Raw genomic sequence first — 12,540 nt, forward strand, 5'->3', positions numbered from 1 at the left:
AAAGTTTTATTAAATTGATTAATGCAAATTTAGACATTTTATAAACAAAATTATGAACATTTGTTTCGACTTTATATATGTGAATGTATGTATTAAAACATTATGCTGAAACTTATAATCCACTGTCCCATGGAGCGTATTTACGTCGGCGTAATGATCAATAAGCCAATCACAAGATCCCTTCAATATTCATTTCAAAAATGAGTATTGTAAATTAAAATTTGATTGGTTTATTAATCTTTACGTTGCGTAAATACGCTCCATGGAACAGTCGATGTTTGTGCCGACGTAACGAAAACGAGCGTAAAGTCTGTGATTGGCCTAATTCCTTTACGCCATACGCCGATACGCCGTACGCCGACTCCATGGGACTGCACCATCAGTTTCTTCTCTAAAAAACTGATTAAACTAACAACTGATGGCCAAATGACCGTAATCAGATGACATTTTGCTGTCACTTATTCCGCATTCAATTTCATCAAACTAGAACCAAGGTGTTTCTACAAACTGTCTATTGTTCTGACGTCATTAAAGTCTTCATTTAAATTCAGCAAATTGCCAGCAAATTGTTATCATGCATGCACTACATTCAACTGATGTGTTTGATATCAAAATGTCAGCAAGTCATCATCATACATGATATCTACACGTGAAGCTTTGTTGTCAGCAATTTGATTACTATTCTAGTAGTAATTTTCTGCAAGACTGCAATAAATTTTGCAGCAGATTCTTGAAAGATTCTGCGAACGTTATGATCTGCTTTCTCATACTCAATTCTTCTGAAAGATTCTGCAGTTAAATTCTTGCAAGAAATTTGTATATATCTGCTGCAATATTTGCAAAATTCTTTCATCAGAATATTAATATAGTCTCAAGATACTTTCCTACCGAAAATGTGCGAATAAAATCGATTAAAAAAAAAAGTAATTCCAATCGATTGGGATTTCTACACCAAAGATATAAAATTTTATGTAGAACAGCGTTCTATACACATACTCACGTCATGTTTTAAAAGAATGAGAACGAGTATTCGTCTCGATGTTACAACATGTAGCTCCTAAAGGCTCACTGAAGTACGAACCATGGTATGAATTGGTGAGTCGGCCGCGGTGGCGCTTAGATATAACGCCTGCGGCCGCACTTGACTCACGAGAAATCCCCCGCGGCGTGGCCGCCTAGCGGTAGCGCCAGCACTCACTTGTTCGCGTGGGGTCTTACACACGGCGGGACCGAATATTGTCATGTCACCAAATTGTCTATAATAAGCTGCAATTTAGAATCTTTAACAATATTCACCAAATATTCTACTTCTTGTATTAAACTTTTGATATCATACGTGCCATCATTTTGATGACATATTGCTGTCATTATGATATATACGAATGCAAGCTCATGACGAGCTGACAGTTTGCTGTCAACATGATATGTTATTATTAATAAACGTTTGCTCTTAACATTTCATTAACTGATGTTGTGTTTTTGCTCTCCTGTTGCTGACTCAGTTTTACGTTAAATTTTGTAGCCAGCAAATTGCCTGCAAATCCACAACAATACATGCAATGCATTAGATTGCCCGATGTGCTGGGGGGTCGATCATGAAACTTTTTCCCTAGTGTGAACTTGTGAAAAAGTGAAAATTTCCACAAAAATGAAAAATTTCACGTGAAAATGGTTTTAATGGTGAAAAAGCAGCTTTTTTCGCTAAATGCAACCAATTTTAATATTAAATTAAAATTAATCGGCTATAATGGCTGCTGCATGGTGGATTATTTTTGAGGAAGAAGAATATCAAAGAGAAGAAAATCCAGAAAATCCTGTACGAATAATGCGTAAAATTTTAAGAGATACTCAAGATCCATTTGACATACCAGAAAAACCGTTTCAAAAATTATACAGGTAATAATAAATGTAATTATTATATTGCTTAATTTTAAACTTTTTATAAATGTAATAATGTGTATATATGCTATTATTAGCAAGTAAGCATTTCATCACGAATAAAAAATATTATCGAATATATTTATAGGTTATCTCGAGAGGCAGCAATGAGACTGTGCCATGATTTATTGCCACATATACCTGAAGGAAGGAGACATACAGCGATACCCCGTGAATTAAAGGTAGTAATTTTTCATATTTACAACCTATCCTTACAACTATAATTGCAACCTATCCATTCAATTATAATTACAAGTTACTAATCAATAACATAAAAAATCTAACAAATGTTTATAATTGTATATTTTACGAATTTAAATATTTTTTATATTTATTTTGTCTTGTAAACACTTTTGTTTTGTCCATGCTAGCAAATAATAAGCATTATTTCTGAATAGGTCTTTGCAACTTTAAGTTTTTTGGCCTCAGGGTCTTATCAACGTCGCATTGGCCAAGATTTTTTAACTTGCATGTGCCAAGCATCAATATCTGCAGCAATTTATGTTGTTGTGGAGGCACTTAATCAAATAATGAGGCATTGGATTAAATTTCCTCAACTACATCATGAACTGGAACATATTAAAGAGCAGTAAGTTAATATTAGATAAACCTAATATGTAAAAGTAAAAATTAATTGGTAACAGTATTATTTTTCCAGATTTTGGACTCATTGTGGGTTTCCTGGTGCAATAGGTGCTGTTGATGGCACACATGTCGCTATTTGGCCTCCAGAAAAGGAACGAGAACATTTATATATTAACCGAAAATTATACCATTCGTTAAATGTTTTGGTAGTAAGTATTATGTATTGAGTAGTATATTATTAGCATAAAAACTAAATTATTATTGCGTTATTATTTATTATTATCATATTATTGTTTTTAAATAAATACCCTAAATATTTATACTTTAAGGTTTCTGATTATTATGAAAAAATATTAAGTGTAAATAGTGGACATGGGGGAAGAATACGCATGATGCACGCGTATGGAATGCTTCAATTGTTTCGGTACATTTAGAGCAACAATATAATAATGGACGAAGAAATAGTTGGTTGTTAGGTATATTATCTATTTAGTTATATATTTTAGGAATATATGTAGAAATACATATAAATTTTATAATGAAGAAAAAATTTATGTATAATTATATACGTGTGAAATGCTTATATTGCATAACTTTTCAGGAGACTCAGGTTACCCTTTGTTACCTTATTTAATGACGCCAAAATTAGGTCAACCTGAAGAATCACCTTCTGGTCGTTACACTAATGCTCACGTAAGAGCACGCTCAAGTGTTGAACGAACTATAGGAATCTTGAAGGGACGATGGAGGTGTTTGAGAAAGGAAAGAGGACTCCATTATTCACCAGAATTTTCTGGTAGGAATTTTATACACACACACACACACACACACACACACACACACACATACACACATAATAAGGCAAATCCATATATTCAAAGATTTAAGAACATATTATAATTTTAGCACTCATTATCAATGCTTGTTGCGTACTTCACAACGTGGCGAAATTCTACAACGTTCCTGAACCTGAAGTATATTATGATAATTTTGATATAGAAGGAAATGGAATATGGCGCAATGAGAATAGAAATGGTCACGACATTCGAGAAAGTATCATATATTTGTATTTTAATTAAGTATATATTTGTAATACAAATTGACATTTTATTTCAGTCATTTCCAAATATCCTAATCTTATAATAAATTTTACTATATTTATTCTTTATTATTTTTAATTCTATATGTATTGTATAAACTCTGTGTCCGGGTCATATAAACATAACAATAAAATATACACTTATACTATTATTGGTTATTATTTCTTAAATGCTACTGTAGCTTAGAAAATAGAGGAAATAATATTCAACATAAATTATGTATATTACTAATCTTTTTTACAAATAATTTTATCATAAAGTCTTTATATTCTTCATTCAGTCTTGTTTATAATTAGTAAATCTTGTAATAAATCTACATATATATTATAAACTTTATTAAAATATTCATATTTGGTGTTTAATTGTATCACAACAAAATTATTGCAAAAAGAAATTATTGTAATAAGTTAAATCAAACGGTGATAACTTATTATGTAGTGATACAGATAGAACTAAATAAACTTTAAAAGGAATTTTTTAGACGTTTTTTTTAATAACTACGTGGTAAGGAGTATTTTATCACCGATAATAAACTAAATTTATTATCAAAACAAAAAAGAAAAATTTATCACCAAAACAAAAAAAACTCATTATCAAAACAAAAAAGAAAAACTCAATATACCTTATTACATTTAAAATATTCCATATATATAAAATATAACATATAGATAAACTATTCAAATCTTAGTATCTCACCTAAAGGAACTTTCAAGTAATGATTATTAATAAATGAATGTGGGATATTATTCTAAATGGCCAAATGTATCCACTGTTTTCCTCATTTGCTGTAATTCAACCAGTATTGATCGCTGCACTTCCAAAATTTGCCGTTGAATATCTAACTCATCTTTTTTTAGTGCTAATTTTTCTTTTTGGATATTAATCATTTGAAGTGATAATTCCGACTTTGATTTTTGTTCCTCTTCTATGTGAATTATCTTAGGCGACGATGATTGTATCTTTGGTTTTTCTTGGATATGCATTGTCTGAGGTATCAGTGATCGTGTTTCCAATCCTGAAATAAAAATATAAAATATTTATGTTGTAATTAACTTTATGTATATATAGAATTTTATTTATTCTATAATTCATTATTATTTCAACTCTTTTTTTAAATAAATATAATTGGAAAATATAACAGTACGTACATGGTGTTGCAAATCATACCTGCATTAGCGTTTAAAAACAGATGTTTACACAATCTTTTCTGTGACGATTGGTTTTCCTTATTTTCTTGCAGATCATCCAAATCTAGCTCTATGACATTTTCAGCTATATCAAATCCCCCTTGTGGAATATTAGACAAACCCACAGATTCTGGAGTCAGAAATTCTAATAAATCTTCTTCTAAAGAAGAGAAAGATATCTTTATTGGCGATCCTCCACCCGTTCCTAAACCATGATTTCTTCGTTTTGTCTCTTTTTTTAAAACGTACATCTTCCAATCTTTCCAGGTCTGTAAATATTTAAGTGTAAATATTAGAGATATTTTGTCGTATTGTAGTAATAAATCAATAATATCTATTGCATAGTATTGTCCCAGTAGACACAATTTGTAACTGCTATATAATTGGAAAATAATACTTAGTAACTAATATTTCGTAAACACAAATTAAATAAGAACGCCTACATTATATAATGTGATATTGAAAGTTACAGCTATAATATCCCAATCAACACAAAATATTTAAAAAATGTTTTTAAAAACGTTTAAAAAACATTTTTTAAAACATTTATAAAAACAATGGATATAGTTAACCTTAGTTACCTTTAACCATTCTGCACCAGTTTTTACTGGACCAATGTTATCTGCATTTATTGTGCGTGCCATATCTTCTAATTTTTCTTTTTAAAATTATAAAATGACATATAAAACAATTATAATTTTTTGTTAACCAAGAGGGTTTCCGGATAGATGCCACGTGCGTGTTGGGCACTTTGCAAAGTGCCCAACACGCACGTGACATCTATCCGGAAACCCTCTTGGTTAACAATAACAATGGCCACGAAAGCATCAAGACTGCAATTATAACTTTTTCTCAATATTAACAAAATACATACCATTTCGTTTCGACTTTCTCCTTTAGTACGTAACCTTCCCCTTGCTACTTGTGGATTCAATTTCATCCATTGAAGCATTACTTCCTTTTGCTTCTGTGTGACGTTCATTTTAATAAAAAATTAATACTACTTAAAATATTATATTTACTAAATGCGAAATACGCACTTTCTATTTTCCACTTTTAGTTTAATCGGTTGATGGTTAAAATATGAAAAGTAAGCACATTTATTCCCTATTTAAAAACAATATTGGTTAACATGTCACATAGTGAGTTTTGCTTCATAAAGTTACATGATTGATTATAATTATTTCATTAACACAAATAAATTTGATTTATAACATGGTTAAAAAAGTGGAAATAGAGTATTATACATTGTAAACACAAATGTGTATTAAACAAAATTATTTTAGTATGAATCTTACAAAAATTGCAAATTTTTTCATTTTTTCACGATTTTAGCCTAGGGTAAAAAACTACGTGATCGCTTGGTAAAATCAAGTACACGTGAAAAATTTCATGATTGACCCCAAGATTAAGCTGTGTTTTGCAGTGTCGCTCTGTGTCTCTCTGTGTCATAGTTGGAAAGCACCAATGTAGACACTGTGTTACACAGTGGCTGTGTTCCGTTTTTACTGGCAGTACTGAAAATTTATAGTTCACGTCACATATACTATACATTTTCAGTACTGGCAGTTAATATCGGAACACAACCAGTGTCGCCTGTGTCTCTTGTTGGAAAGCACCCATGATTGACCCCCTAGCGGCGCGGAGGTACAAAAATAAAACAACATCTCGGCGCATCCGGACGTTTATTCTGAACGCACCCCAGCTTGTCAATCCCCACCTTAAGGCTCATGCCAATTCTCAGGTTGGTAGCATTGTACGTCAGAGCATATTTGAGTACCGTCGTGCCACGAGCGCAGAGAGGAACCTGAGAGGGGACAGGCTTCGAGTTTAGATGGAACCTTATTTTGAAGCGCCTCTATGTTTCGTGAAAAATGGACTTTGAACTACGTAGCCAATGTCCATTTTCCACGTCGGTAATGTCCACGTGAAGGTGGTTCTCAGCGGTGCTATGTCCATTTTTACGGTTCTCTTCTGTGCTATGTGCAGGAGTGAGAGATGCATCAGTTGGATAAAGACGGATAATGGATCTCTGTCTGTCTTCTGTTTAGACCATCGGTTAGAGAGAGAAAGTATCGCGGTAGCAAACACGGAGCGAGCGGCGATGTTATCTCTACGGATACCCTCCTCTCCACTCCCCTCTCGCCTATCTCGTTTTCCGCGCTACGTTTTGGCCGTAAAATTCAGAAAGTCCTCTTCGGACGATTTCTGGGCAGGGACGTAGAAAGGCCAGAAAGCGCCTACTCTTTAAAAATGTTTTATATTTTGTTATATTTGTTGTAATGACGTACGCGCATATGTATGATTTAAAAATGACAATATGCGCGTGTTTAATATTGTACAAAAAAATAATAATGTAATAAAAGAATTTATGGATACCTGAGAATCATATTTTTATTTTCTTTCAAGTGCGATTTTACGTGAAGATAATCGATCTAATTTCAATACAACGTTACGAGGGCGACAATTTAATTAAATATATACCTTTTTAAAAATAATTATTTATTTTTATTAAAATATTTTGTAATTATTATAATAATTTTAATTATAATAAATAATTGTGGACTTGTATGCCCCTCCCCTCTCCTCTTATTGTCACCGCCTCTACCCCTGCCTCTACCCCTTCCTGCTCTTCCTCTTCCTCGTCCTCTTCCACGTCCTCTTCCTCTCCCTCTTGTACGCATGCCCGCAATAGCGGCGTAAATTATAGTTTGCAAATCGGCAGTCTGAAACAAAAAAAAAGAAAGATAAAAAGATGCTTGTGCTAACTTTGTATCATTAAAAGCATCTACAGTTTTCTGTGTGGGTGAACCAAGGGGGTCGATCGTGAAACTTTTTCCCTAAGGCGGAAACGTGAAAAGTGAAAAATTTCTCCATTAACTTCAATGGTAAAGATTTTCACTTTTCACGTTTCCGCCCTAAGGAAAAAGTTTCATGATCGACTCCAAAATCATGAAAAACAATAGGCTCGTTTTTCAATACTGAAACTGTGGCCGGTGTTCGTAGTCGATTTTTATATTTAAGATCGTCTTAAGCATTATCTTAAGACGTCATTAACTAATTAGAAAACTGTATTAGCATCTTAAGCTATTACTTAAGATGATCTTAAAATAAGAATAGATTATGAAAACCAGCCTGTAACCGCATATAAAAACATGTTTAGTTTTATATTTAATAAACACTTACATTTATAGTTATTAAATTCGTGGCCGATGGCACCGCTGCTGCCGTCGACATCGTCGCTTTATCGGCTGCCATCGCCGTCGCTGTCGACGTCGTCGCTGCCGCTGCAGATGACATCGTCGTTGTCACCGCCGCTGCACTCGACGTTGTTGTCGTTGTCATCGCCACCGCAGTTGACGTCATCGTCGTCCTCGCCGCTTCAGACGACGTCGTCATCGTCGTCGTCGCCGTCATCGCTGCCTCAGACGACGTCATCGTCGTCGTCGGCATCGCAGTCGACGTCGACGTCGTCGTCGTTGTCATCGTCGTCGTCGTCGCTGCCGTCGTCGGTGTTGGCATCGTTGTCGTCGTCACCGATGTTTTTTGTACTAAAAAAATAATATTTTTACAATATAATTAACAATGTTTTACTGTAATAATATGTTTTTTATATATTTTTATAAGTATATAGATACACTTACCAGATCTGCGGTGCTCGTCCTGCGTCTTGCCTCGATCGTTGAACCACAGTCGAACATTGAATGATCGGAATAATAGAGCGCTCGCCGTGCTCGTGTCGTCTTATAGTATTGTCGCTTTTTAACCACGTACGGACCGATTCGATCGGTAGATTGTGAATGCTTTTTTTGTAGAAAAACATGTGTACGTTGTTGATACACATAGCCGTTGTATATTTATAATAATCATAATTTGTATACGATTTTTTATTTTATGCATATATTGAAGAGTATCCTGCATCGTGAAAATTTTTCACTGAATTTTTAAGTAAATTGGAATCCTTTTTATAAATACTGAAAGAGATCTCACAAGAATTTGTATAATTTTTGTAAGGAAGGTCTTGTGAGATTTTGTAGGAAAAATTTCTCATACGAACTTCAGACAAGAACATACAAGATTTTGCAACAGGGTTTATTATAAATAATAAGCATAATCTCGTACATTTGTATTATTAAGAAATAACATTATGTGTACGGTTATTAAACATTTGCCTCTTTTCCAACATTGCTTTCTATACAATTTGTTATAAAATTATCATACAAAAATTTGGTGAATTATAATAAACTTATAAGCAACATAAGATGTGTATAGAAAATTTATTTTCAGATATGACTTCTTAAGACTCCCGAATTATAAAAAGTTGCCTATTGAAGCTGTACTTTTTGAAATATAAATTATGATACAAAGAATCTTATCAGTTCGATTCGTCTTTCTCGTAAACGTTTAAAATTAAGCGTTAGAAAAGAAGAAAAACAAAATACGACGTTATGTGACGACGAAGCTCGGTATTGTTCGACGCAGTCTGCGTTTCATAGTGAGACAGTGTACTTCGATAGCGTGTTTTTAAAGTTCTTTGCTTGTGTACCAAATCGCGTTTTTGGTTGCAACTATAAGTTCTTTTATACTTTTTATTTTATTTATTAAGTAACACTTCTTGATTTATTCAATAAATCAAGTTTGTTACCCTTATTCTTTTCAGTTAACGCTCTGTCTCTAATTCGTATTCTTTTCTTTTTTTGTTTCTTATATTTCTTCAATTAAAGTATTTTTTTGTGCAAATAATTCTTTAAACGAAAAAGTGTAACAATGAGTGAAAAGCGTGTGGAAACCGTATATGACAAGTGTATGTATAAAAATTGTCGTAATGGAAGACATTCAACGGGAACACATTTATTTCGATTTCCTGCAATTACTGATGCTAGATGTCAATTATGGATACGTAACAGCGGTAAGTTCCTTATCATATTTATTATATAAATTACTAGACATTTGTTTAAAGTACAGAGTGTCTGGTAATGACCAGATCACCTTTCGAGCTGATAGAGCAAGTCAAACTGCCCAAACAAGTCGTTTACCATTTTTCTATAATTAACGAGATAATAATTACTGATAATTGCCGATTTAGCTGAGCCAAATGTAAAGGCCGCGATACAGGCTTTTGCATAGCTGCATAACCGTATGCATAAAGAAATTGATTGGTCCATTTCTTTATGCATGTGCTAACAGACCAATCAATTTCCTTATAGATACGGTTATGAAGCTATGCAAAAGCCTATGTCGAGACCTTAAGCGTGTGGCAAGATAAGACTACTCGGCTACGTGCAAGACGCGGGAAGATTTGTTTGCAAGCAGCAATAGACACATGAGCGGTATGGTGCTGAGAGTAAGAGCGAGTGAGAGAACGAAAGAGCGAGCGAGAGAACGAAAGAACGAGCGAGAAAGCGAAAGAGCGAGCAAAGAAGTAAAAGAATGAGCAAAAAACTGAGAAGAGATAATTAAGAAGTTAAAAATTGTCAATTGTTAATTTGTCAAAGTGAATTTATTAAATGACTAACTTTATACTTTTTGGTTACAACGTCTTTCCAATATTATTTATCTCAAATTTTTTCAGATTTTTAAAAAATAATATGTTTTTTACTTTGTGCGGTACATGTATTTTTATTAATTTAACTCTTTTTGCTTACTTTTAAATTCGGTAACATTTTCGCGGCACACCGATTGTACAACATTTTACAATACTAATATCTCGTTTCATAATTTTATTTCAGGAAATACTACTTTGGCAAAATGGACTGCCAACTCACTACGTCGTGCCGGTCTGTGTGAAAATCATTTCGATCCAAGTTCCTTCAAGGAAGGACCAACAAAGAAGAAAAATTTTAAGACGTTAAAAAGAGATGTTGTTCCAGTGAAATTTAACGGCTACTCACAACACGAATTGGAAACAAAAAATACAGGTACAAACCAAAATTTAACGTTACCGGCAGAAATAGATATAAATAATGACACAGAAATAGTGTCACAAGAAATTATTACTGACAACGTCGAAATAAATTTCAATAATGACACAGAAATAGTGTCCCAAACAATTAATAATGATAACGTCAAAATTAATGTTCCAAATTACCGATACATTAAAACGTACCAACGTGCAAAAGAGATGTATTTTTATTCTTCGGATGAAGAAGAAAATGTAAGTGAATAGATTAATGAGGAACCATCGGAGATAAAAGATGTGTGTAATGTGGATATACCTGTAATTGAAGAAAAAAGGGGGAAGCATGCAAGCGAGAAATCAAAATCAGAAGTAGCACAAGTGGAACTTTTAAAGCGAGAAAATCTTCGTTTGCGTAAAATTATTAAAAAGTTAAAATTTTGTTTGCGTACTCGACAAATTTCAAATAGAAAAACGACAAGTAAAAAGAGCCAAAAAAAAATTATACAAAATTTTATTGAAAATCAAAATTTACATCCTGTTGCTCAAGCAATGATAACTTTGCAACTGCACACACCTAATGCACCGTATACGCAAGAAGAGAAAAGTCTTGCGCAACAATTATTTTATTACTCTGCTTCTGCATTGCGCCGCTTACGACAGGCAGGTTGCACGTTCCCTTGTGAATGAACTATTAGAAGATGGCACGAAGAATACAATATTGTGCCAGGATTTTGCGATTTTGTTTTTTTTAAACTACAAGAGAAACTCGCAGACTTGCCTGCGGAAGAAAGAGTATGTGCCTTGAAATGGGACGAGATGTCAATAAAATCATATCAAGAATATTCACCTCATTTAGATCAAGTAGAAGGACTTGTAGATCTTGGGCCTTTAGGAAGAAGAAACGAAAATGCTAAATGTGTTTTTGTCTTTTGCTTAGATAGTATTAACGCGCGTAACCCGTGGCGTCAACCATTGGCATATTTTCTTCCTGGAAAATGCATGAAAGCGGAAGAAATAATATATTTATTGAAAGAATGTTTAGACAGACTAAGCAATACAGATGCTGATGTATGTACGAATTTTGACATGTGGTCAAGGATCATCTAATCAAAGTGCTTATAATCAACTTGGTGTAAGCACAGATAATCCATTTTTTATTCATAAAGGAAAAAAATATTACGCGTCATTTGATTTTCCACATTTAGTAAAACGATTAATGAGTTTACTAAGAACACACCAATTTTTATATTGGGGTACAGAAGTTGTAGCATCTTTTAACGATTATGAAGAGACATGGCGCATTGATAATGCTGCACAAGGAGGATCAAATTTATTGTCACATATTACAGAAGCGCATCTTTACCCCAATAATTTTCAATTAATGAACGTCAAAAAACCATTCCAAGTATTGAGTAATAGATTTACAGCCTCAATGAGAACAGCGGGCTATGGAAAAGAATTGCAAAGCGATACATGGGAAGCAACGGCAAATTTCACAGAATGCATGAACAATGTAATTGATGCTTGCAATTCATACAGTTATAATATGAAATTTGGAGGAAAACGATTACTTTCTGATAAAAATCCGGATATTGAAAATTTGTTAAGAGAATTTATCACATGGTGTTCAGGATGGTCGACGTCACCTGATAAAATTTTGAAAATTCCATGCTTAAAAGGCTTTATTGTGACCATACAAGCTCTCTTGGGAACATATAATGATATAAAAATAGAAAATAAAACGTTTGAACTTGCGACAGGATTGTGTAACCAAGATTCTGTTGAACACTTATTTTCAAAATTCAGACAACGTGGTGGATTTAATAATAAT

The 12,540-nt window shown here is 33.2% G+C and overlaps 3 protein-coding genes across 6 annotated transcripts; 1 reads left to right on the forward strand and 2 right to left on the reverse strand.

Annotated features, from left to right (window-relative positions):
- Positions 1-1,025: 1,025 nt before the first annotated feature.
- On the forward strand, positions 1,026-3,684 carry LOC105203465 (putative nuclease HARBI1). The gene is made up of 7 exons (XM_039450355.1): positions 1,026-1,896; positions 2,027-2,120; positions 2,337-2,527; positions 2,597-2,732; positions 2,853-2,999; positions 3,125-3,319; positions 3,430-3,684. Exons 1-5 carry the CDS (start codon positions 1,748-1,750, stop codon positions 2,955-2,957), a joined length of 675 nt encoding a protein of 224 aa, XP_039306289.1. The 5' UTR covers positions 1,026-1,747; the 3' UTR covers positions 2,958-2,999; positions 3,125-3,319; positions 3,430-3,684.
- Positions 3,568-6,144, reverse strand: LOC105203464. 4 transcript variants are annotated; one of them, XM_039450338.1, is made up of 4 exons: positions 6,109-6,144; positions 5,685-5,777; positions 4,791-5,079; positions 3,568-4,638 (listed from the first exon to the last, which is right to left on the reverse strand). In XM_039450338.1, exons 1-4 carry the CDS (start codon positions 6,127-6,129, stop codon positions 4,367-4,369), a joined length of 675 nt encoding a protein of 224 aa, XP_039306272.1. In that variant the 5' UTR covers positions 6,130-6,144; the 3' UTR covers positions 3,568-4,366. The 4 variants fall into 4 exon arrangements, with proteins under 4 accessions (XP_039306272.1, XP_025997498.2, XP_025997499.2 ...); XM_026141713.2 differs by lacking the exon at positions 6,109-6,144 and adding an exon at positions 5,851-5,941; XM_026141714.2 differs by lacking the exon at positions 6,109-6,144 and adding an exon at positions 5,392-5,468 and having other exon boundaries at positions 5,685-5,924.
- A 508-nt stretch (positions 6,145-6,652) lies between these two features.
- On the reverse strand, positions 6,653-8,352 carry LOC113006170 (cell wall protein DAN4-like). Its single transcript, XM_039448586.1, has 3 exons — positions 7,997-8,352; positions 7,419-7,536; positions 6,653-6,789 (listed from the first exon to the last, which is right to left on the reverse strand). The coding sequence occupies exons 1-3, from the start codon at positions 8,330-8,332 to the stop codon at positions 6,653-6,655; spliced, it is 591 nt and encodes a 196-aa protein (XP_039304520.1). The 5' UTR covers positions 8,333-8,352.
- Positions 8,353-12,540: the final 4,188 nt, after the last annotated feature.

The sequence above is a fragment of the Solenopsis invicta genome, chromosome 1 (assembly GCF_016802725.1).
Source record: "Solenopsis invicta isolate M01_SB chromosome 1, UNIL_Sinv_3.0, whole genome shotgun sequence".
NCBI classification, from domain to species: Eukaryota; Metazoa; Arthropoda; class Insecta; order Hymenoptera; family Formicidae; genus Solenopsis; species Solenopsis invicta.

Coding starts and splice junctions, on each gene's coding strand:
- LOC105203465 (XM_039450355.1), top strand. CDS start 1,748: ATGGCTGCTGCATGGTGGATTATTTTTGAGGAAGAAGAATATCAAAGA. Junction 2,121..2,336: donor CGATACCCCGTGAATTAAAG/GTAGTAATTTTT, acceptor ATTTCTGAATAG/GTCTTTGCAACTTTAAGTTT. Junction 2,733..2,852: donor ATTCGTTAAATGTTTTGGTA/GTAAGTATTATG, acceptor TTATACTTTAAG/GTTTCTGATTATTATGAAAA.
- LOC105203464 (XM_039450338.1), bottom strand. CDS start 6,129: ATGAAAAAATTTGCAATTTTT. Junction 5,778..6,108: donor TGAAAAAATTTGCAATTTTT/GTAAGATTCATA, acceptor AACGTCACACAG/AAGCAAAAGGAAGTAATGCT. Junction 4,639..4,790: donor GTTTTTAAACGCTAATGCAG/GTATGATTTGCA, acceptor TTTTTATTTCAG/GATTGGAAACACGATCACTG.
- LOC113006170 (XM_039448586.1), bottom strand. CDS start 8,332: ATGCCAACACCGACGACGGCAGCGACGACGACGACGATGACAACGACG. Junction 7,537..7,996: donor CGAATTTAATAACTATAAAT/GTAAGTGTTTAT, acceptor TTTTTGTTTCAG/ACTGCCGATTTGCAAACTAT. Junction 6,790..7,418: donor AGGAAGGGGTAGAGGCAGGG/GTAGAGGCGGTG, acceptor TCCTGCACATAG/CACAGAAGAGAACCGTAAAA.